The 22,060-nt window shown below is 33.4% G+C and overlaps 1 protein-coding gene across 1 annotated transcript in view; it reads right to left on the bottom strand.

Moving 5' to 3' along the window:
• LOC111702634 (slit homolog 2 protein) overlaps positions 1–19,345 on the bottom strand; it is a 45,816-nt gene extending 26,471 nt beyond the window's left edge. Inside the window, exons 1-4 of the mRNA XM_023474388.1 lie at positions 18,899–19,345; positions 18,597–18,684; positions 4,608–4,679; positions 3,917–3,973 (exon numbers count right to left, since the gene is read on the bottom strand). Of these exons, the coding sequence (XP_023330156.1) occupies positions 3,917–3,973; positions 4,608–4,679; positions 18,597–18,646 (179 nt within the window). The 5' untranslated portion in view covers positions 18,647–18,684; positions 18,899–19,345. The remainder of the gene's footprint in view (positions 1–3,916; positions 3,974–4,607; positions 4,680–18,596; positions 18,685–18,898) is intronic.
• Positions 19,346–22,060: the final 2,715 nt, after the last annotated feature.

The raw sequence follows: 22,060 nt of genomic DNA, 5'->3' as shown, positions 1-22,060 counted from the left end.
TCTGGATATTTTATATCAACATTGTACAATGTACAGCTCTTTGGAAGAGGAAATATAAAGGAATTGAGTCTTTGAAACAAAATATAAATTTTCTATTTTCTATTTTCTATATTTTTGCAACTAAATGTCTTAGACATTAGTTATATAAAACTATGAATTTTTTATATCAAATACTCTAAGTTTGAAATATCGAAGGCTTATACAATTAGGTTGCAAAGATAATGGAATTAAAATATTTGATTTTGTAACTTACTTCCGTTGACACACATTTGTAAAACTATAGGCAGAGCCGTCTGGGGCTGGTAAAGACGACATTACGGGGGGTGTATATTTTTCTTGATATAAATGAAACTATTTAATTCCGCTGCCTTTCCAAATTTTATTGGTGACTACCGAGGATTTTATATTAGTAGTATTGCTAATTATAAAACTAAAAAAGAAAATAACTGTGAAGCTGAATATTCAGGAAAAGCAAGCATTGCGCAAGTTATTGCGAATGAAAATCCTAATTCATACAGTTTATTAGAAATTAATAAATCACTAAAATATTCTCTGAAAGCTGTTAATAAACGATTAAATTAAGTTAATAACTTTCCTAACTTTTTAAAGAATTACTTCCAAATTTGTTTTATTGAGGTAAATTTAACTATTCATTCATTCATTCATTCTCAGTTATCCATTGACAGGTAGTTTATACTTTAGGGTTTGGTTAAACGGCATTAATGCCGCAATTTAGCATATATGGGTTGGGTGGTTATGTTGGGTTGTGGAATGGGGGGGGTGGGTTTATGTGATGTGTGTATAGACAGGGGAGGGGAAGAGGATTATATGGGAAGGGTAGAGGAGTATATGGGAAGGGATAGAGGAGTATATGGGAAGGATAGAGGAGTATATGGGAAAAGTGGAGGAGTATATGGGAAGGGTAGAGGAGTATATGGGAAGGGTAGAGGATTATATGGGAAGTGATAGAGGAGTATATGGGAAGGGTAGAGTAGTATATGGGAAGGGTGGAGGAGTATATGGGAAGGGTAGAGGATTATATGGGAAGGGTAGAGGATTATATGGGAAGTGTAGAGGAGTAAATGGGAAGGGTGGAGGAGTTTATGAGAAGGGTAGAGGATTATATGGGAAGGGTAGAGGATTATATGGGAAGGGTAGAGGAGTAAATGGGAAGGGTAGAGGAGTATATGGGAAGGGTGGAGGAGTATATGGGAAGGGTGGAGGAGTATATGGGAAGGTTGGAGTGTGATAAATATCCGGTCACATGATATTCAGTAAGCTTGCAGTACATTGTACATTATTAATTATCTATGTTTGTAAACTTCTACGGTAAAATCATTATTCATTTGAACTGCATTTCAAATAAATACATAGCATGGTTAGCAAACCCTTTTTAATATGTACATAAAACTTATAAATATGTGTGGAGATAGCTTAACTACGTTATATCTATCTTGGCTAATCCTGTAAATACGCACATCTTAAATGCGCCTATTTCAACTGTGCTGTAATATGTAACATGTGATATAAATAACAACGTAGGAATTGTAATTACGTCTATTAACTTTAACCTGTGGCATATAAACCTCAAATACAATTAGTTAGAATAAGAACTCCGCTTTGATTATAGTGTAGAGTAATTGGACCCCGAATTAGGTATTTGGGTTGAGATCCTACCTCAGTATAAGTAGAGATTGATTAAGGGCTTGATAGATAGCCAATGCGTGTGTCTTTTGTGGCATTTAGAGCCAAAGTAAAAGCTTGATTGATAAGCTACGCCTGTGTCCGGTGTGGCATTTAGAGCCGGAGTAATAGCTTGATTGATAGCTATTTGTGTGTCCCTGTGTGGCATTTAGAGCTAGGTGGGTTGTATCCTAGTCAATAATAGCTTGTTGGATAGCTAGGCTTGTGTCCCTGGTTTGGCATTTAGAGCCAGGTGGGTTGTGTCCTGGTTGACTTGGATAGCGGACGAGTGGTACCTGGACTGATACTGTTTGGCACGAACTTTTAAGAGTACGGCATTTCTTACAGGAGTAGGTCTAGGAATATTAAGATTGTAAGATGACACCTTGTAACAAATACTATGCTAGAGTATATTGCTAATCTAACCGACAGACTTTTATATTTTCCTTCTAAACATGTTTAATAGTAGCCATCATCAAACATACAGAACACCAGTTTTATTTCATATACTCCTTTTAAAGGGACTGTAAGCGTAACTTCAAGTAAACCTTCATTTAAATATGGCAATGCCCGATTTACAACGCTACCCTCAAAAATTTTGTCTGATGAAATTCAAATATGAATAAGAATCAATGTTTATAATTTTGAAAACTAATTAATATTTTCAATTGTGGTTACTCTACAAAAGTGATCAAAAAACGACAATATCTTCCTCATTATTGATCAGCTAAGGTTTCCAAGGTACTTGCATGAAGGGTCAATTTCACACATTTTCTATGCTTTCAGAAGAACTATTGAGTAGATGCAAATAAATTGTTATTCTCATACTTCAGCATAAGATGAAAGCTATACAGGAGTTATGATACTGGTAACTTTGCATAAATGTTGGCCTTTTCCCTATGTAAATGATGAATTCAGTACTAAGCAGTAGAAAAAGGCATTATCTCTACTGCTTATTTCAAATGTCCCAACCATTTGAAGAGTCTATTTTTCTGAAGTTGCATTAAAAGAATATCGTCGTTAATTTCCTCTTCTAAAGCATAAGAATGAGTGTAAGCATAAGAAAGTCACTTACAGAGAGTTAAGGGCAGTTTAAATTGCATCCTGCGACCGACGGGTTTACCGACGCTCTAGCACCCTCATACGTGACCCAATTGAAAGTAATACAGTTTAGCAAGACAAAAAAAAGAATATCTCATTCATCGGACAAGAGTAAAAGGGAACCATTGTCAATCAAACATACCTCTCCGTCAAGTTTAAGGATTAGGATGCATCTACAATTTGGTGCTTTCATAAGTCTGTACATATTTTGTTTGTGCATAGACCGTATACGCAAATCCTGAAATATGTGCGTAGACAACTCCGAAAATATGTCATCAAATGTTTATACAGCCTCGGCTTTGAAGTGTCGCCACGCCTTGGCCTTTTGCTTTATACCTCCCCAACTCAATCATACTTTGCTGTAGTCCTAGGTAAATGCAATACTCTTTTGCTTTATACCTCCTTAACTCAATCATACTTTGCTGTAGTCCTAGGTAAATGCAATACTCTTGTATCTTGTTTAAGTTTAAAAGGAGTAATTAGCAAAAAAAAAAAATTTTGCGTGAGAGCGTCCCAATATTTTTTGTAGTGATAAATATACACAATATACAATATAAATCAAGTGTATTAATACCACCGTCCACATTACCTTACCACATTACCATTTCTACGAAATTTTTACAAAATTATGCAAAACAGCCTGGGAAAAATCTGACTTTAATCGTATTTATATTTCAGCTGTAAATGTAAATGTCAGGAATAATTCTAAAATTTTACAGGTTTCGAATTTAAGCATTAAAGGTGAAGATTGCAAAACTAAGATTGCATAAAATATCTCATCAAATACCAAGAAGACCTACTTAACGACTCTCTTTCTTTCTGGGAATTTACGCTTAATTTCAACCCTTTCTAAGCCTGATTTCGACCCATTCTTGCTAAAACCCATCTTGCCTAAATCCTTCACAACATATTAGTCTTAAAACCAGCTTTTCCGTGAAGTTTTTTTTTGTTAAAAGGTATCAAAATTGCATTTAATTTAGTTTTTATTTAACTTTGTACAAATTCACAAAACAAAGAGAATTGGAATTATTTTTTGCTTGATAGTATAAATAAAGGAAAGTTGTAGAGTAAACACTGTCAAACTTTAATTTTTATTCGACAAATTTGAATCAGAAAATCAAGAATTACTTACAGTTTCTTGGTATTGGTAGGAATACCACGAGGTATGTGTAAGTTCTCTTTATGACACCTGGAATAAAAAAGTTTAGCCAAAAAAACATACAAATAATCTAAAACAATTTGAAACATAAAAAACCGGAAACAATAAAGATTCAACAAATAAAAGAAAATTATATTAACCCTTATAAAAGCTCTCTAGGTTCTAAATGTATGTCCCAAAAAAAGGTTTCCAAAGTCAAGAAGTTTGATTAAAATAATTATTGTCAACTATTAGAAACAAGATTTGCCTAGTTACGGTTTTAAACATAAAACATAACAAAAAAATTTAAATAACAAAATATTTATATTTACAAGATCTACAAACAACCAATAATAAAATCAATTTACAAACTGCCAAGCAATCTTATTTTATAAATTATTCAAATAAAAGTCAAATGCTCAAAAATCTCGGCATCAAACATTCATACTAAGCAAATAAATCAACTGCATTTAATTGAGATCAAATCAATTTATGATCAACTAGATCAAAGATTTTCCTTTCAACAAATAAATTTAAAAAGCGATAAATTTTTGGTAAATAACTAGAAAATAGAAGACCGACGAATCAAATAACAGGTCAAATAATTAATTGAATTAATTAATTGAATTAATTAATTGAACAATAATTGACTTAACCTATCGATTAATTAATTAAGAAAGGTAACCTGACTGTGTCTGAGTAACAAGAACATGAAGATGGACAAAATCCAACAAATTTGGATTCAACATTTTCAAAACTAAAATGAAAATATTTATAAATGCAAATTAAAGAGAATCTGGTCTTGATTTCAAGTGTACAATTTTTATAATGTTATGTCCATCGTCGGATTAACAACGGTACCCTTTAATACTTTATTAGAGTAACACTCAGAAAGATATCTTTGTCACTACGCCCAAAAATTACAAGTCACTTTTAATGAGACCCAGCTTTAAAAACAATCAAATTTCAGCAAAAAAAAATATTATATTCTTAATGTTTTGATACTTTTTAATTATGGAGGGCAAATAGATTTTCAAGGAGAATAGGTAGCAACAGAGAAATGGACCAACTCTACACGACGTCACAAGTGTCAAATATAGCAAGGAAAAAGGAAATTTTCTCACATTAGTTGACATGTTTTCTAATATTAAATAACAAAATGTAAAAACAGACAATAAAGAACACATAAAATTAAACTTGTTTTACTGTAAGATCTAAAATTATCATTATTATTAATAATTTTGTCGGGCATAAAAAAACTGAATTGACACTTGTGACGTCAGAATACAGCTGATACTGATTACAAGTACAAATTCCAAGTTGCCATCTACAGTACTAGAATCTGTTTGATGGAGGGTAACTTGAAACTACGTCTTCAGTCCCTTTAAGTTAAAACAGTGACATCTTCTTTAATTTTTTTTACAAACTGCTCCCCCCCCCTTTCTGTAGAATTCACAGTTGAAGAGTAATACGCTTATACATGTATGCAAATTTGTGTACAATTTATTCAATCAAATAAAAATGGGAAGAATGGAGATTTGTGTGGGAGTGGGGGGGGGAGGGTCTTTTGAAAAAGGGGTTGCATCATGGCTTGAAGGGAAAAAGGGGGTGGGGTGTTGTTGCATAGAATCTTTTTAGAACATTAATCAATCTCTATTTAGACAAATTAGTTTCGATGAAAAATGAGAAATTGCGGCAAAATTTTATTAAAATTTATTCTTCAGTTAAAATTAATGTTTTGTGGGATTTTAGCTAAAAATGAGATTTATGCAAACTTCATCAAAGGCTTGAAAAAAATATGTTACGGAGGGGAAGGCGGGAGGAGGTGAAGGGTAAATATTCTCTAAATCACTTTAAAAGATACGGTTTTTCAAATTATTCAAAACAATTGTTGACAACTCTGATATCAAATGAGTAATGTTCTTAAAATGTAAGAGGGAAAAAAATTATCATGTTCCCATTTTCTGATGACACATGTTGAAAAGTTTAAAAATCATTTTTAAAATGTAGCGATAATTTTTGGCAAACAAAACGTGAAAGAAATATGTAAACTGCCATTTGTTATCTTTTGTCTTCGCTTTACAATTTGCAAATGCAAAATTTAAACACAGGGCGAATACTTTAAGATAAATAAGCCTAATATTCAAACTGTCGGAGGGGTTGCCAAACAGAACCTAAAATATATTCAAAGAAACATTAATTTCTGATTCTCTGCTATGCATTGTTTACCTAAATGAACAGAAGGTAAATACGAATGTCCAAAAATAAATTTGGTAAGGTTTCATTTTTTCACTTCACATTGTTCACGTAATTTTATTTGCTCTCTTTTCACGTTTTTTGGACAAAATCTTGAAATTGGGCAAAACTTTAAATTCACATTATCATCATATACTGAAGTATAAGCCTTCGGACATCTTTGTGATGCACTCGGGCTCGGTCAAATATGAACTGAAGGCCCGAAAGAAAAGATATTACGTATCTGTTGCATGAGAGAAAGATGGGTATGTATCTACGTAGCGCTAAAAATCCTCGAACATGGGCTAGACTCGACGCAGCATTAATCCGGGAAAAGATAGTAAATATTTGTGTAATCCGCGAAACCCCACCTGTATGTTTGGGTTGGATACGCGCCGTGGGGGGTAGGAGGACGTAGGGTGGGGAACTAATAGGCATGGATGATCGAATACACCTACTTGAGTTGTATATATGGTAGATATGATACCATGAATAATACGTAATCAACTATTTAATTTACATTCCATTCCACGCTGTGGATTTTTTGCCATGAATTTATTCATCTATTACTTTGCTTTACTGTGTATTAAGATTATTTAATCCAATATTTAACTGAAGGGTTTAAAAAGAAAAACTGTATTCTTGAGAAAGTAAGCTTAACCCTATTCCACCCCCCCCCCAGCATATCCTGGTTTTCAAGTACCCAGCAGGGATAGGGTTAAAACATAAGGAAAAAACACTATCTTAAATTTAAAATTAAATATTTTCTTCTTTAGCAAGAAATACATATATAAAAGGGACTAATGTTGTAATTCTATGTGACCCTCCATTAAAATAGAAAGAAAAAAAAGACATGTCCGATTCACAACTGTACCCTTCAGAAACCTTTATCTGATCATAATGTGAAAGTTAAAAAGTGTTATATTATAACCATGGATTGGAAAATCCATAATTGATGCTACAAAGTTTTTACCGTTGTGAATTGAATATGACACTCTTTAAAGTGACAACTTTGACAGGTTACAATTGGCCAGTTGAAAACATTGCCAGGTGAAAACTTTGCCAGGTGACAACCTTGCCAGGTAGCAACTTTGCCAGATGACAACTCTGCCAAGTGACAACTCTGCCAAGTGACCACTTTGCCAGGTGACAACTTTGCCAGGTGACAACTTTGCCAGGTAGCAAATTTGCTAAGTGACAATTGTCTGTTGACCGTTGTGAATCGGACATGCCACTCTATAAAGTGACAATTTTGACAATTGGCAAGGTGACAACTTTGCAACGTGACATTTTTGCCAGGTGACTTCTAAGGTTGTTAATTGTTTATAAAAACGATTGAAAAAACGTTCGTTTCATTTTTTGCTTTTTTCCAAAAACGATCGTATCGTTTTTAGAAAAACGATGGATCACAACTAACGAACCATTCGTTTTGAACTTTTGAAAAACGAAAAAGGAAACAACGATGCAACCTTTTTTTTGGAAAACTATTGTTTTTTTAATTTACCTAATGAATATAATTTTTTTGACATATACTTTTTTTTACAGTGAGAAATGTTTATGAATGTCGATCTACATTGTTTTTTTTTATCGAGAGTTCTGGCCTAATATTTTTCTGATCTAAGGGTTTTCCGACCAAAAACTGTAATTTGTCTAGCACATTTAAGTAAGTATTTAAAAATGGCGATTTCAAAAATTAAGATTCATGTGTAATTGTGTACGTAAGTATCTTAATTTAAATCAAAATGGTTAAATTGCGAAAATTACCTTCTCAAAAATGCCTAAAGTAATTAATTGAATCATAGCAAATCGTAAATCCAGGCATAATTTTATACTTTGCCACAGGTGACAACAAGAAATACATTTATTTATCAAAATTATTAGATTGTGACACTTTGGGCTTGTACCGTAAATATTAATATATTTTTTCCATTATCTCTGACACACTAAGCACATGAAACTAAGCTAGTGGGGTAGGTAATATAGACCTATAATAGGCCAGGTGCTGTAAAAAGTCGGGTCGCGCCAACAAAGTTTAAACCGAGCCAGCATAGGATAGGGTCGGGCCGGTACTTTCCACGCGTCACTAAGGCTTGTACAAGGGGTCGGTCCGGTCCGAATTTAAATTGACCCTGGTCCACCGTGTAAGTGATTACTTCTGTACTTACTTCTATAGTACGCCCCAATGTAAAAATTGCCTAATCTGAGCCGGTACATCGTGAACTGTTTATGCATTCAGTCGTACTGTCCAGTCTGAGTCGACCCAGCACGTTTTATGCAACAAATCACAATGTGTAACCATCTTTTTTATCAAAAATGTATAAAAGCTATATGTGGTGTAGAAATAAATTTATTTGCTTTTATTTTTCCAAACTGAGATTAGTTTAAGATTTTTCTCGTCTTTAGTTTCCTTTTGTTTGCCTTTACACTTTACCTTATCAATTTCAAAAGTGTGTTTGTTTGCAAACACTAAACATTTAACACCCATACTTATGTATTATAAGGTAAACAACAGTATTGTATATATTTGAGCGAAGAGCTTTATTATAAAGATTTCAACATTGATAATAATAAGAGATATATAAAAAATCCTCGAAAAACTTGTAATTCGTAAAAAGCTTGGCAACAATTTAAATTTAAATAAAAAGTCGTCTTCATTACATTAATATAATCGCCTACCACCGTATTAAAATTATTTTTCCATATTCTAATTTCGTAAGATATACAATACATTTTTTATGGGTCCGGGAATTTCCGTTTTACACCCTTATATCTTTTCTAATTCTCAGAAAAATGTTGGATTTGCATAAAAGTGATTTCATCTAATTTCGGACAACGAATTTTCAAAGTCTGCTAAATAGCTAACAAAGAAATATTATTTTATATTGTGACATGAAGAGATTTTAATTTTGAAGTCTACAAATTATTAGACTGAAAAGTTGGAATTCATTTGATGTTAATCCGCAAATCCATTCCTTTTGGAGACGCTTTCATAATTCCTTTAACTTTTCCTATACTGTCAACTCGGTGGTAACTCTTTAATCCCTCTCCCGTACCTACCCTTTACTGTACTTACCCCCCTCCCTTACCATCTCTCTTATCCCCCCCTTCCCCCTGTGCCCTATAGTGTTTACAAAACCACAAATATGACATAGAGACAAGATGACAGTTCACATATGTATCTGTATAAACATACAACCTAACTTATGCCAACTTATGCCCCCCTCCTTCTAACAACTGTTAGCCGTCTTAACGCTTTGAAAATCCACAAATTAAATCCGAAAATCAGCAAAAAACTTACTAAATATTGCTTAATAATGTATATCGCGAAAATGCTTCTTGGTGGAAGTAAAACAAAAGTTAATAACAGAATATTCAAGTTCAGAAAGAGAGAGAAACTAGGGTTTGCCGCAAAAAGGAAAAATCATTTCGCGAAAATTTCTCGAAAAAAAGAAATTTTTAATTGACTGGCTCATAGTCATGGGTAATCGTATATGGACGGACAGAAACTTAGCTAAAGAAATCAAATTCTCTTCATCAAGCCTTTATTAAAGTAAAGGAAGAGAAATTGTTAATATGACAAAGTTATAAAACTTCAAATATTAAGCAATCATGATTCATGAGCAGAGAATTCTACAAGTTTTTGCAAAATTAATTGTTTCACGGAACTTTTTCCTGAAAATATTTTCAGGAAATTTTCGCATTTCGCATTTTCGCGAACATTTTTTTCAGGAAATTTTGCATCGTTTTTTCGTGAAAAAAATGTTAAATTTCGCGAAAAAGTTTGCAAAATGCGAACGAAAATTTTCGCATTTTTTCGCGAAACGTTCCGTTTGCTGCAAACCCTAGGGAGAACGCCTCAGAGAGGAAGGTGTGGCTGCTCACAAGGGTTTTGTTTAAAAATCTTTAAAAAGTTATTAAGAAGTGGAGTAGTTAAGAATCCTCTTGGACAGAAACAAATCTGTTTTTTCTAAAATAAATCTTAAAACGTAAATAAACATTTCAAAAAAATATCAGAAACCGAGTGGATAAAAATAAAGAAATATAGGTAGCTGGATAGATAAAAGAAATAAAGTTAAAGAAAGAAAGAAAAAAGAAAGAAAGAAAGAAAGAAATAAAGAAAGAGAGAAGATCAGAAATAAAAAGATAGAAAGAAACCTAGATATGAAGAAAAAATTCTCTTCGCTAATATATATTTGTTTGTATATATGTTAGCTACATCTGGCCTAACGGCTGGACCGAATGGGCTAAACATTTTTGAGGGAACTCTTGAGTACCCCGGGGCCCGGGGGTAGCATAGGTTAAAAAATTTGATTATTTTACTTTCAAAAATATTTATATATAGGTAAATAGATACATAGATAGATAGGTTGATAGATACAGGGTGGCCCAAAAAAAGGGATTTGGATTTTTCAGCTTTTTTTTCGCTTTTAAAGACTAGAAAATGAGCCTTAGTGTATGTTTTTGATTTTAGAAGGGGTCATCTAATTAACTTTGTGTCATCCGATCTTTCCGTTTAGTGTAAAACCATGTCCGATAATAAAAAATCTCTCAGTTAACTTCAGCTAATAAATATTGCATAAGAAATAAAAAAAATTATTTATATAAATCTGAACCCACTAAGATTTTTTTTAAAAGTTATACTTATGAATACTTAATAAGATTACTTGTAACTTAAGTGTCATATTTCAAATAATGTCTTGAAGAGTCCCCTATTTCTAAGGTCCATCAAAGCTGTTGCAACCAAAGAGAATAGAATATATATTAGAGGGGAATTTACTAGAAAAAAGTGTAAAACGGCCATTTTGTTGTACTGTTTCCATACTGCAGTAGTACTTCACATATTTATGCTATATAACCTTTTGGGCCCTGGAATATCATTTTATTAAAAATCTAAAATTAATGTTAAAAGAAAACCAAATTATGAAAAAGGCTGGCTTCATATTTGACCGATGATCATTTCACATAGACTCTATGCCTTTCACTTTACAAACAATGATTTTCCATTATAACTATAAATCAAATGATTTGTACACTTTGTTCCGGTTTATGATAACGTAGAATACGCAGGATTCCAAACCCCAGATTTAAAAATCTAAGTGGGTTTAGAATCAGATTTATAAAAATGATTTTTTTTATTTCTAAAGCAATTTATGTTAGCTGAAGTTTAAAGAGAAATTTTCGGAAAGATCGGACGACCTAAATCCCTGTTGTTTTTGGGCTACCCTGTAAATAGATAGATTCATAGATAGAAAAAGCAACAGATAGATAGATAGATAGATTTTTAGATAGAAAGATAGATAGATAGATAGATAGATAGATAGATAGATAGATAGATAGATAGATAGATAGATAGATTTTTAGATAGATAGATAGATAGATAGATAGATAGATAAAATTGTTTTCTTATACCTAGTTTTCACTTTACCAATCTTGGATCCAGATATACATTTTTTTTGTTAATTGACCATTACAAAATCAAACAAATTGACATTATTTGTAATTTTTTCCCCCACTGTAACAAACTTTAAAAAAACGATCGCGTCGTTTTCACAACGAAACGATCGTTTTCCAAAAAATGAATACGTTAACATCCCTACTTATAGGTATCGTTCAACTCCTGAGATTCTCGGGTTTTAGCCTATACCCATTTCATTTTTCCTTTACAGTCCCTTTAAGGTTCGAACTAAATATTTGTTCTTATTAATCGTTACTTTATAGGTGTTTACTTCTTAAGATTTACGATTATTAACAATTAATGTCGAGGCAAACTAAGAAATGTATTTAAATTTGTTAACTGTCTTTATTTCATAATCTACATATTTGAGCAGATGCATATTTATTTTAATCCATGTTTTAAGTATTGTAGGTTTTGGCATGTTATCAAGTTTAAGGTAATAGGATACACGTCTAATTCAAGGCAGGGGTAAATAGTAGTGATTGTTGAGGGGGGAAGGGGTGGGGGGAGTAGGCTTTTCTATTTTATTTTTCTATTTATATTATTTTTCTATTTTGACATTTTATATTTTTTATGACTTTTTTATTGATTAAGTAATGATGTAAAAGTCTATCCATTTTTGGACAGGTGTACACTGTACACAGGGGTGTGGCTATTAGGGCAAAGTCCCCTCTTCCCTTGGGAAGGGAAAACTTTGATATTCATGGGGTATTCAGCCCCCAACAGGGACTGAGCCCCCCTCCCCCCGTGGAATGGTTTGTAAAATAGTAAGCAATTTCAAAAATATCTTTTAAGCTTGTAAAACTATTTTTTCCTAATATTGGACGATTTAAAATGTCGTCTTTTCTTAACGGATTCATGAATTTAATTTCAGGGCTTGCTTGACAAAAAAAGGTAAAAAAAATGTTTCAAATTTTCCCACGATAATTTAAAAAAAAAGAATTTCATGTACGTTATTGTAATATTTTTCCTCGATTTTGTGCACTGTTAGAAAAGGCCTATTTGAACACTTTCGTCTGGCTTTATGATTTCTATAACAATATTGATAATTGGCTAAATCAGTAAATGCACCCCATTAGCTGTATATATGTTGTTGTTTGAATCTGATTGGTTAAAAATAGATATAATTTTTATAAAGAGAATATATGTCGTTATTTTACTCGAGGAAAAATCAAAATACACTTCTTGCTGCGTGGGTTGACATTTGTAGCATTTTTTCTTTGTTAATTTTGCTATTTTATAGAAATAACTCAAAGAGAACCTTTAAAATTCTAGATCCCAGAATTGTTTTTGTCACTTTGTTTGGCTAAAATATAATTCCTCGTAATTTATCAATTTTGTTATTGAAGAAAAAGTTTTATTTTTTTATTAATTTTGAAGAATTGTTATTGACGCTTTGGTTTAAGTTAAATTCTTTTAAAGTATGTTGAATAAAATATAAACTGTTTTGTTTTTTCTGAAACGCCAATAGGGCTGTACATACTGCATATTTTACATTTAAAATTCCATTTATTTTTATTATGAGTTGGTTGAAATGTTTAGATTACTACAAGTAAAAACTTGCAGCAGTTACATTTCTTTAAAACAGTTTGAAAGTTTTAGGAATGTTACCTTGCTAACCATTACGTTATGTAACGTTTTAGGAACTTTTTTATTTGACCCATTATTTTTTAAAACATTATAGGAACGTTTCGTTAGAATCCGTTAAGTTTTTCAGCTTTTCCTGGTTTGTTGGCTAATAAAAATCTAAAGTTTTCATCTTTTTAATTTGAAGAAAATAGACTGATTATTTATGCCATAGATTAATAACAATTCTGATAGAACACTAGAAGTCGTATTTTCAAGATTTAGGGTTTTTCGTTCACAATAACCCTGAGGCAGAAGCCCAAAGGAGTTACACGCATGCCGCGAGAATGGACTTTCTCTTTGTCTTGTAATTCAACTCGGCATGCGCTTAACTCCTTTGGGTTTCTGCTTTAGGGTTATTGTGAACGAAAAACCCCTAAATCTTTTATTTGTATTGTTATTAATCTTTGATTTACACAAATTTATGTTCACTATTGTGTACTATCAAAGAGACTGCAGGAGTAATTTTGAGTGAGTGAAGTGACCCATTATCTGATTAAAATGTGGAAGAATAGTCCTTTTTCCAGTTTAGTTCTGATAATTACAGTATGTTTTCCTGCAGTAAAAATGCACATAAGTAAATTTTGTGTAGAGAAACTACTATAGAAACCCAGGAAACAGAACTGGAGGATACAACTAGATGTTAACTAGATGTCCTAAACGCCACTTCAAAAGTCCACTTAAACTCGACTTTAACTCCACTTTTGAATTCCAGTTACCAACTGGGTGAAATCTGAGTGAAAAACTCAACTTAAACTCAACTTTTTAAATCCCAGTTTTCTCCACTTCAAAACTCTACTTTAACTTGGCTTAAACTTCACACTTGAACTCCAGTCACCAACCGGGTAAAATCTTGGTGCATAAATTCGACTTAAACTCGACTTTTTGAATACCTGTTTCTGTGTCAATATATTCTTGAAACCTCAACTGCACAAAAATGCATTTTTAAGTGAGAATTTAATAATATTTGATGATTTTTTATAAGAATTTATATGTAATAAATTTTATGCAACTATTTTGGGAGATACAATGTTTCAAAATTTTTATCATTTTGAAGTAAATTGATGTTTTCATTAGAATCAATGTCAGTAAATTCTTGATTTTTTGATAAATATAAGTTCCATTTAGACAGTCTTATAACAGGTATAATGGTAAGTGAATACAGTATAACATATATTAAATATATAATTGTTCAAGATGTGTGCTGTATGTATGTATGAGTGTTAATTTAGATTATTACAGATGGAAGAATAATGATAAGGTGAATATGTGAAGAACAATGCTGGATTGGATTGGTGATATCTAGATGATATGTGGGTGATATCATCCAGATATCACCCACATATCATCCAAATATCACCCACATATCATATCATCCAGATAATTTTAAACACTTGTGGATATACAGCCAGGCACAACAAAACTGGTTTTTTACTCGACCAGATGTGAGGACTGGACTGCTATGGAAGATTACTCTCAAGAGAGCTTTCAGGGCTCAAAACTCTCCATTTTGCATAAGGGGTGCAGTTATGGGTTTTCCTTGATTCCCCTAACTTGGAAAAAGTATGAAATGAAGGAACACAGGGAGCAATCCCCTATACTTTAGGAAGTTCTCTCATAGATGTTTTTTTTTTTTTTTTGAAGAATCAGAATTCAGATATGATAATGTTATCAGATGGCAATTTCTTCATTAGCCAAATTCACACAATCTAACATATCCAAGTAAACACTAAATTAGTTCTAACTATTCCTTTCATTTAAAGACAAAGAGAACAAAAAAACTATAGTTTTTAAATAACCCATTCGATGCCCAAACCCAATTGCTGGTCACTCCATTTAAGTAATTAAGACACTGAAATAAGTTAAAGTCGTTTTTCTAAAAACGGTGTTACTATGTTATTTGTGTAGGAACCCTTTTTTAATCAAAGTAAAATAATAGCCAATATGGGAAAAGTTGATTCAATTAAAAAAAATATTAAAAAAATATTTTTTTCAAATTGTTTAGATTTGTTGTATTGCGTGCAAAGTGATGAACATTATTTAATCAGATTTTTAAATTGCATCGTATTTTGTGTAGGGTGTCCCAGATTATATTTCGTGTAGGGTTTCACAGAATACATATTGTTTAGGGTGTCCCAGAATACATGCTATATAGGGTGTTCCAGAATACATGTTGTGTAGGGTGTCCCAGAATCCATGTTGTGTAGGGTGTCCCAGAATACATGTTATATAGGGTGTCCCAGAATACATGTCGTGAAGGATGTCCCAGAATACATGTCGTGAAGGATGTCCCAGAATACATGTTGTATAGAGTGTCACAGAAACATGTTGTTTAGGGTGTCCCAGAAACATGTTGTTTAGGGTGTCCCAGAATATATGTTGCGTAGGGTGTCCCAGTATACATGTTGGGTAGGGTTTCCCAGAATACATGTTGTGTAGGGTGTCCCAGTATACATGTTGGGTAGGGTTTCCCAGAATACATGTTGTTTAGGGTGTCCCAGAATGCATGGTATATAGGGTATCCCAGTATACATGCTGTGTAGGGTGTCCCAGAATCCATCTTGTGTAGAGTGTCCCAGAAACATGTTGTTTAGGGTGTCCCAGAATACATGATGTGTAGGGTGTTCCAGTATACATGTTGTGTAGGGTTTCCAGAATACATGTTTTTTAGGGTGTCTCAGAATACATGTTATATAGGGTGTCCCAGTATACATGTTGTGTAGAGTTTCTCAGAATACATGTTGTTTAGGGTGTCTCAGAATACATGTTATATAGGGTGTCCCAGTATACATGGTGTGCAGGGTGTCCCATAATACATGTTGTTTAGGGTGTCTGAGAATTCATGATATTGGGTGTCCATGTAAACATGTTGTGTAGGGTGTCCCAGAATACATATTGTGTAGGGTGTCCCAGAATCCATTCTGTGTAGGGTGCCCCAGAATCTACGTCTAAAATAAAATAAAAATATAGATGTTTGTTTTTGACATATAATAACTTTTTTATCAATTATTTTTGCATCTATTCTTTAAGCGCTTTTTATGAATGTAGTTTTTCTACCGGCCGTTTTACCGTTCTGTGCCCTTATTAATAAAAAAATTGCAAAAATTCCTTAAAAATACTATTTCTTAAGAGTAAAAGTTTATAATTGTGATGGTGTCAAAAATTAGATTTTTTAGCCGGCAAAACTACAGAATCGCGGATCCTCCATTTCAAGTTAATAAAAGATTAGATTTTACGAAAAGAAACCATTTACTTGTTAAACCTCAAACTGCTCAGTAGATAAATCCATTGTTTACAAATATTCACAATATTTTGAAGTTTAAGCTTGAGCTAAATTAACTTATTTTGAATAACAACATTATTTTAAAAGTTGAATTCTTTTACAAGAGTGATGAGCACACTAGGACACTAGTAGTTTAACTGATCATATCTAGTTAAAATACTTCTCATTATGTATGATTTTCTATCTTTTCATGTTTATACCTTTGATATTTCATACTATTAATTCTGTTAAAAGAGTTATTGTTTTAAATATTAAAGGTTTGCACCGTTCATTAGGTTACAAAAATATAGGGAATAGAAAAAAAGCTTGTGATTAGTTGCTTAATTTGTTTGAAAGAATTGAGTCTTTGTCAAAAACTCTGATTTTTTAACCCCTTAATCTTTGCAACCCAATGTTGTAGTCCTTTGATATTTCAAGATATGAATTCTGTTGGATCAAGTATTCTACGTTTGAAATATCAAAGGTTTTATCATTGGCTGAGTCTAGGATCCTAGGCTTTGCATAGATCTTCACGCAAGTGGATAATCCTTCGACGCAAAATTTATTTCAGAGGTGAAATAGGAAAAACATTTAGAAATGTATTTAAGATATCTAAATATTCCAGATTGAAAATGAAATATTCATATTTTCTGATCTTTCTGTTATTCTGTTTGAAGATGAACCTAGGAGCTGTATTAGCTGATTGTGCAAAACATGAGCAGAATAGTCGGAATATAATACAATGGTTTATCAGGAAAAATTTACATATAAAAAAATAAAAACTGTGAATAAAAACAATTTGTGTTGATTTTGAAATGGTTTCTGATATAATTGCACATACTGGTTTACTAACTAAAACAAATGTAAACTTGTCCGTCTTCACTGTTCATCTTGCAGCCATTTATCGTTTTCATAAAGTAAACTCTAGCAGACGTTATTATGTTATGATGTTTTAAAGGAAAACAAAAACGACCTTGAATTCGTCAATTACAAATTACAATTCATAATTGTATTTAAATCATTGTAATATATATTATGTGATTTATTGATAAAGGAGAAATGAGAATGTGGGAACTTGCCTTCATGTTTATATTGGGTTTGTTTTTAAATTTAGCAAATGATCAACTACATAAGATAATCATATGGACTCCGTTATCTAAACAATATAAAAACAGGGTTACCCACAAAGCATGAGAAAGCATTTAGGTACGAACGCACAAAATTTATTCATTCATGTTTTACATCAGGTGGTTCAATAGATGGGTTGTTTTAAACCCCAACGGAACTGAGGTCTTACCACTCTGATTTTCTTATCTCTATCTGTAACCCGATGTAGCATACCTTCGAAAAATTCTGGTAGATTAAATTAGTCTAAGTTTGAAATATCAAAGGTTTACATCATCAAGTTTCAAAGATATAGAGATTAGAAAGTTTGGGTGTTTGGCAAAAACTCATTTCCTTTAACCTTTTTTGGTTATTATAGGTAGTGAAAGAAGTCTCATCGTTTCTTAGTAACCCTGTATAAAAGCTGGAACGGACTTCAGTAGTTCGTTTTCTCAATTTGTATTTCATTTCTTTTGTTAAAATAAGATCTTTGCGCTAAATCTACTCAAATTCCTATCCTGAAAACTGATTTATCATTAACACCTAAAATGCAATTTATTAACACTTTTTAGGATTGATTCGATTGTTAACCCAGTATCTAATCAACAGCTTGTTATTGAAGATGAAAATGAAATGGAAAACTATAAACAAGTCTTCAAATTTTTCAAGTGTAACATTATATTAACAACTAAGGTGAAAAACTAAGGGACTTTTTTATTATCAATTTACAAACTAAATTTTTGAAAAATAAATTATAAGCATAATTAGTTTACTATGGAATTTTTACTATTTTTTTGTAGTAGTTATTTAATAATTAAAAAAACGATTCTGAAAACGTACCCACCCAAATTTATGTTTTTAAACATCGACTTTGCGCTCAAACTCAGTAAGTATACTTCGTGGAACTAGAAACATTTATGTAAAGCTATTGAATGTAAAGCTACTCTACAGAGAGTACTCTACAGTTCATAAAGCAATGGTAAAGCATTTACCTAGTCCTAGGCTTGCGTGAGTGAGTCGAACCCTTCCCCTTTCCAACCATATTTCTGGAATGATGGAAGTTGAACTGGATGGTTGAATCTTAAAAAGAAATATCTAATCAATTCCAGAAAACGTTATTTTACTTTAAGCTAGTCAATTTTCTTTAAATTTAAAATACAAGAAAATTTAAACTTATCAGTTCCACTACTTTATCAAGAATAAATGTATATGACTAAAATATAGTAGGCTATGAATATCATAAACCATCATTTTTATAAAATCACAAAATGTTTGACCCCGGTTCTGTACATACCTCTACGTTCCTCTCACAAGCAAAAGACAGCAAAAAATATCAAAATCTCAAGTCTAAACCGTTATTCTTCTGAAAAATACATACGTTCACTCAATCAATTCATTTTTACCACGCGGAAATTTACAGGCGAAAATAACGTATATACATGCTAAAAGCTTGAACAGAGAACTATGACTGAGAGTACAGAACCGGCCGGGCCTAGTTTTCACAACATAAACAAAAGACCGGTCTCCTCTGTGAAGTACGCTCACAGTACAGGCAGCTTCCAGGGGCATTACAATAAACTCAGCGTCAGGGGTGACTGGCGCGAAACACTGGGGCCCGGGAAAAAAGAAAAAGAGAACCAACCCATCACTCAGGCAACCCAAGGACTAACATCTCAACCTTCTCACTAAGGAGAACCAACTGAAGTTGTAAGCTTAAAGATCAACCATGATCCCTAATCAATACACACAATAAAGCTCAAAAAAAAATTTCATAAAAAATGTATTTCAACAATAATGAACTGGCACTTGTTCCGTTTAAAATTTACTCTCTTTAGGGTTGAGTTCAAACTCAAACTCATCTTCTTCCAGGAACCTGTTCTCAGCTTCAATTCTCTCATCATAAGTCAGAACTCTAGGTACAGCTAAAACCCTAGATCTAGAACTAGACCTCTCTCTCCGACGTGTAGTGAGTATAGGACAGGAATCAATGGAAGCCTCAACATCAACCACCCGTCCAACATCACCAATCTCATCTCCAGCCTCATCAATCACCTCCATACTATCCTTGGCAATAAGATCATCAATAGAACCAGGTTCATAACTCTTCTTCTCAACCTTCTTAACGTCTCCAGAACCAGGAACTCGAACCTTCCCAGATCCAATCGGAGGAAACTTGATCTTCCGCTCATCTCCTCTCTTTGACCTGCTCCGACTCCGGAATCCTCCAACCTTCTTCTTGGACAGATCCCTACTCCTTCCAGCCCCTGTAATCTCATCTGTCTGAACCGACTTAGAGATCATCTCTAACACGCCCACAGAGCTAGCAACACTATCCTCAGCCCTAACTGCACTATTGACCTTAGACGAATCTAAGACAATCTGCACAGGGACAAGGACAGATTCCTCTTCAGCAAGCTTCACCTTCTTCTCCTTAGGTTGGCCAGCTCCTTTCCCATTAGAAACTGAACCAGACCGTTTCTGAGAGAACTTCCTTTTCCAGCTAGGCAAAGGAGTCAACCCACTCTTCCACCTAGATCTCTCCTTAAACTTCCAACAGGCGAAAATAACGTATATACATGCTAAAAGCTTGAACAGAGAACTATGACTGAGAGTACAGAACCGGCCGGGCCTAGTTTTCACAACATAAACAAAAGACCGGTCTCCTCTGTGAAGTACGCTCACAGTACAGGCAGCTTCCAGGGGCATTACAATAAACTCAGCGTCAGGGGTGACTGGCGCGAAACACTGTCTTTTTGTGCTGTCAATATTACCAGAGATAATAAGAATTTCGCTCGGATTTCAATTTTGTTAAATAGAAACAAAATTATCGAAATCTGAGCACCAAAAAGACAGACCACATTTTGGAAATACGAAGACTAGGGTATTTTGTGATTATTAACTCTAGAATTCTAATTCTAAAATTAGGTTAACAAATTATTTCAAAGATAACCTTCAAGGCTTCTTACTACTGGCATGTTTCGTGGGACACCCTGTAGCTGAACCGCGCAGACGTAGTTCAGTACCAGTTCAAATTGAAGAGAAGTGGTTGAACAATATCTACGCGGTTCAACCATGCCTCGTTATTTTTGAGGCATACAAGCTAGGCAACTAAAAAGAAAGAGTTTATTTGGTTTTTAGATTGCAATATCTTAGGTTTATTTGACTCCCCTAATATAGTGTATATAAACTATATGTCTGCGCTGGGTGGAATTTATTTCCATTTAAAATATTATATTTAGAGAAGTTTAGGTTGGGTCAATGCACTAGCCCGGCCCTATTGGATCATTATATTTCTCACTTTTTATCAAATCATCGTTTCTAAGTATTCGATTCAACCTCTCAAAACATTCTGTACCTTGAATTCAAGATTTTAGTTCAGCCTTAAACTAACATACTTAACCCTTTAATTATCTGATAAATAGAGGAGGGGGGGGGGGAGAGAAAGATTTTAGTTTAAGGTTAAGGATGGCAGATTATACAAGGTTGTATAAACTGGGGTGAAGGGATAGGATAAGGAAAATATACGGAGTGGACAAAAATCTGAATTCGACGAATCTAAAATGATAAAAATAAAGATGGAAAGGGATTTAAAATGGCAAAAAATTAATTGAGTCAAAGCCACAAACTATGATTTTCTTATCCCTGTATTTTTGCAACCCAACGTCGTAAACCTTCGATATTTCATACTAAGAATTCTGTTAAAAGAGGGCAGCCCTTGTCAACAGTGGTGGCTGCTAGGGAGGGTGGGGGGATATAGAGGAGGATGGTGTGGCGGTGAGGGGGGAGGGGGAGCTAAACGATGGGAGGGTGTGTGGTGATATGGGAAGAGGGGGAGATAGGGGGGTTGGAAGAGGGAGGGGGGGGTTTTATGATTAAAGGGGGTGAGACTAGTGGGGTGGTTAAAGCAAGGAAGGGGGGGAGTAGCTGATTGAGGGGAGGGGGAGTGGGCGAGAATTCCAAGTTTAAATCGTGAGGATTGAATCCAATCTAAGCGCATGATGAGATGATAATAAAACACCCTGATATCGATAATTTGGCAAAATCTATTGTCACTTCACACCGTACCAAGATATGTCGAAGCTCAGTAGTGGAGAAAAAAGATTAAAAATGTCGTCTTTTTCACGAATTCGAGATGGTCATGAAAAAAAAATTATGAAAAATCAAAATGGGATTGAAAAAATGGATATTATTTAGAAGAAATAAAAATGGTCGTCTGAAATTTAAATTCAGTCGTGTTAATGACTATGCTATCCCGGCTGAAATCTCCGCCCCTGGCTCGGGATGATTTGAGAAAATTGAATCTTTATCAACTACAAAAGGAACAAGTTTCCCATGAGCGAGGATTTTATTTTATTCACCTTTCTGGGGGATTGGGTGAAATTGTACAAAACGTTGATATGTGAACAGTCATTTTGAGAGGAATAAACCAACAGAAATTAAAATATTTTGAGAGGAA

The sequence above is a fragment of the Eurytemora carolleeae genome, unplaced genomic scaffold (assembly GCF_000591075.1).
Source record: "Eurytemora carolleeae unplaced genomic scaffold, Eaff_2.0 scaffold412, whole genome shotgun sequence".
Classification (NCBI taxonomy): domain Eukaryota; kingdom Metazoa; phylum Arthropoda; class Copepoda; order Calanoida; family Temoridae; genus Eurytemora; species Eurytemora carolleeae.
The sequence above is the reverse complement of the archived record's forward strand: the minus strand, read 5'-3'. Positions and strand labels throughout refer to the sequence as shown.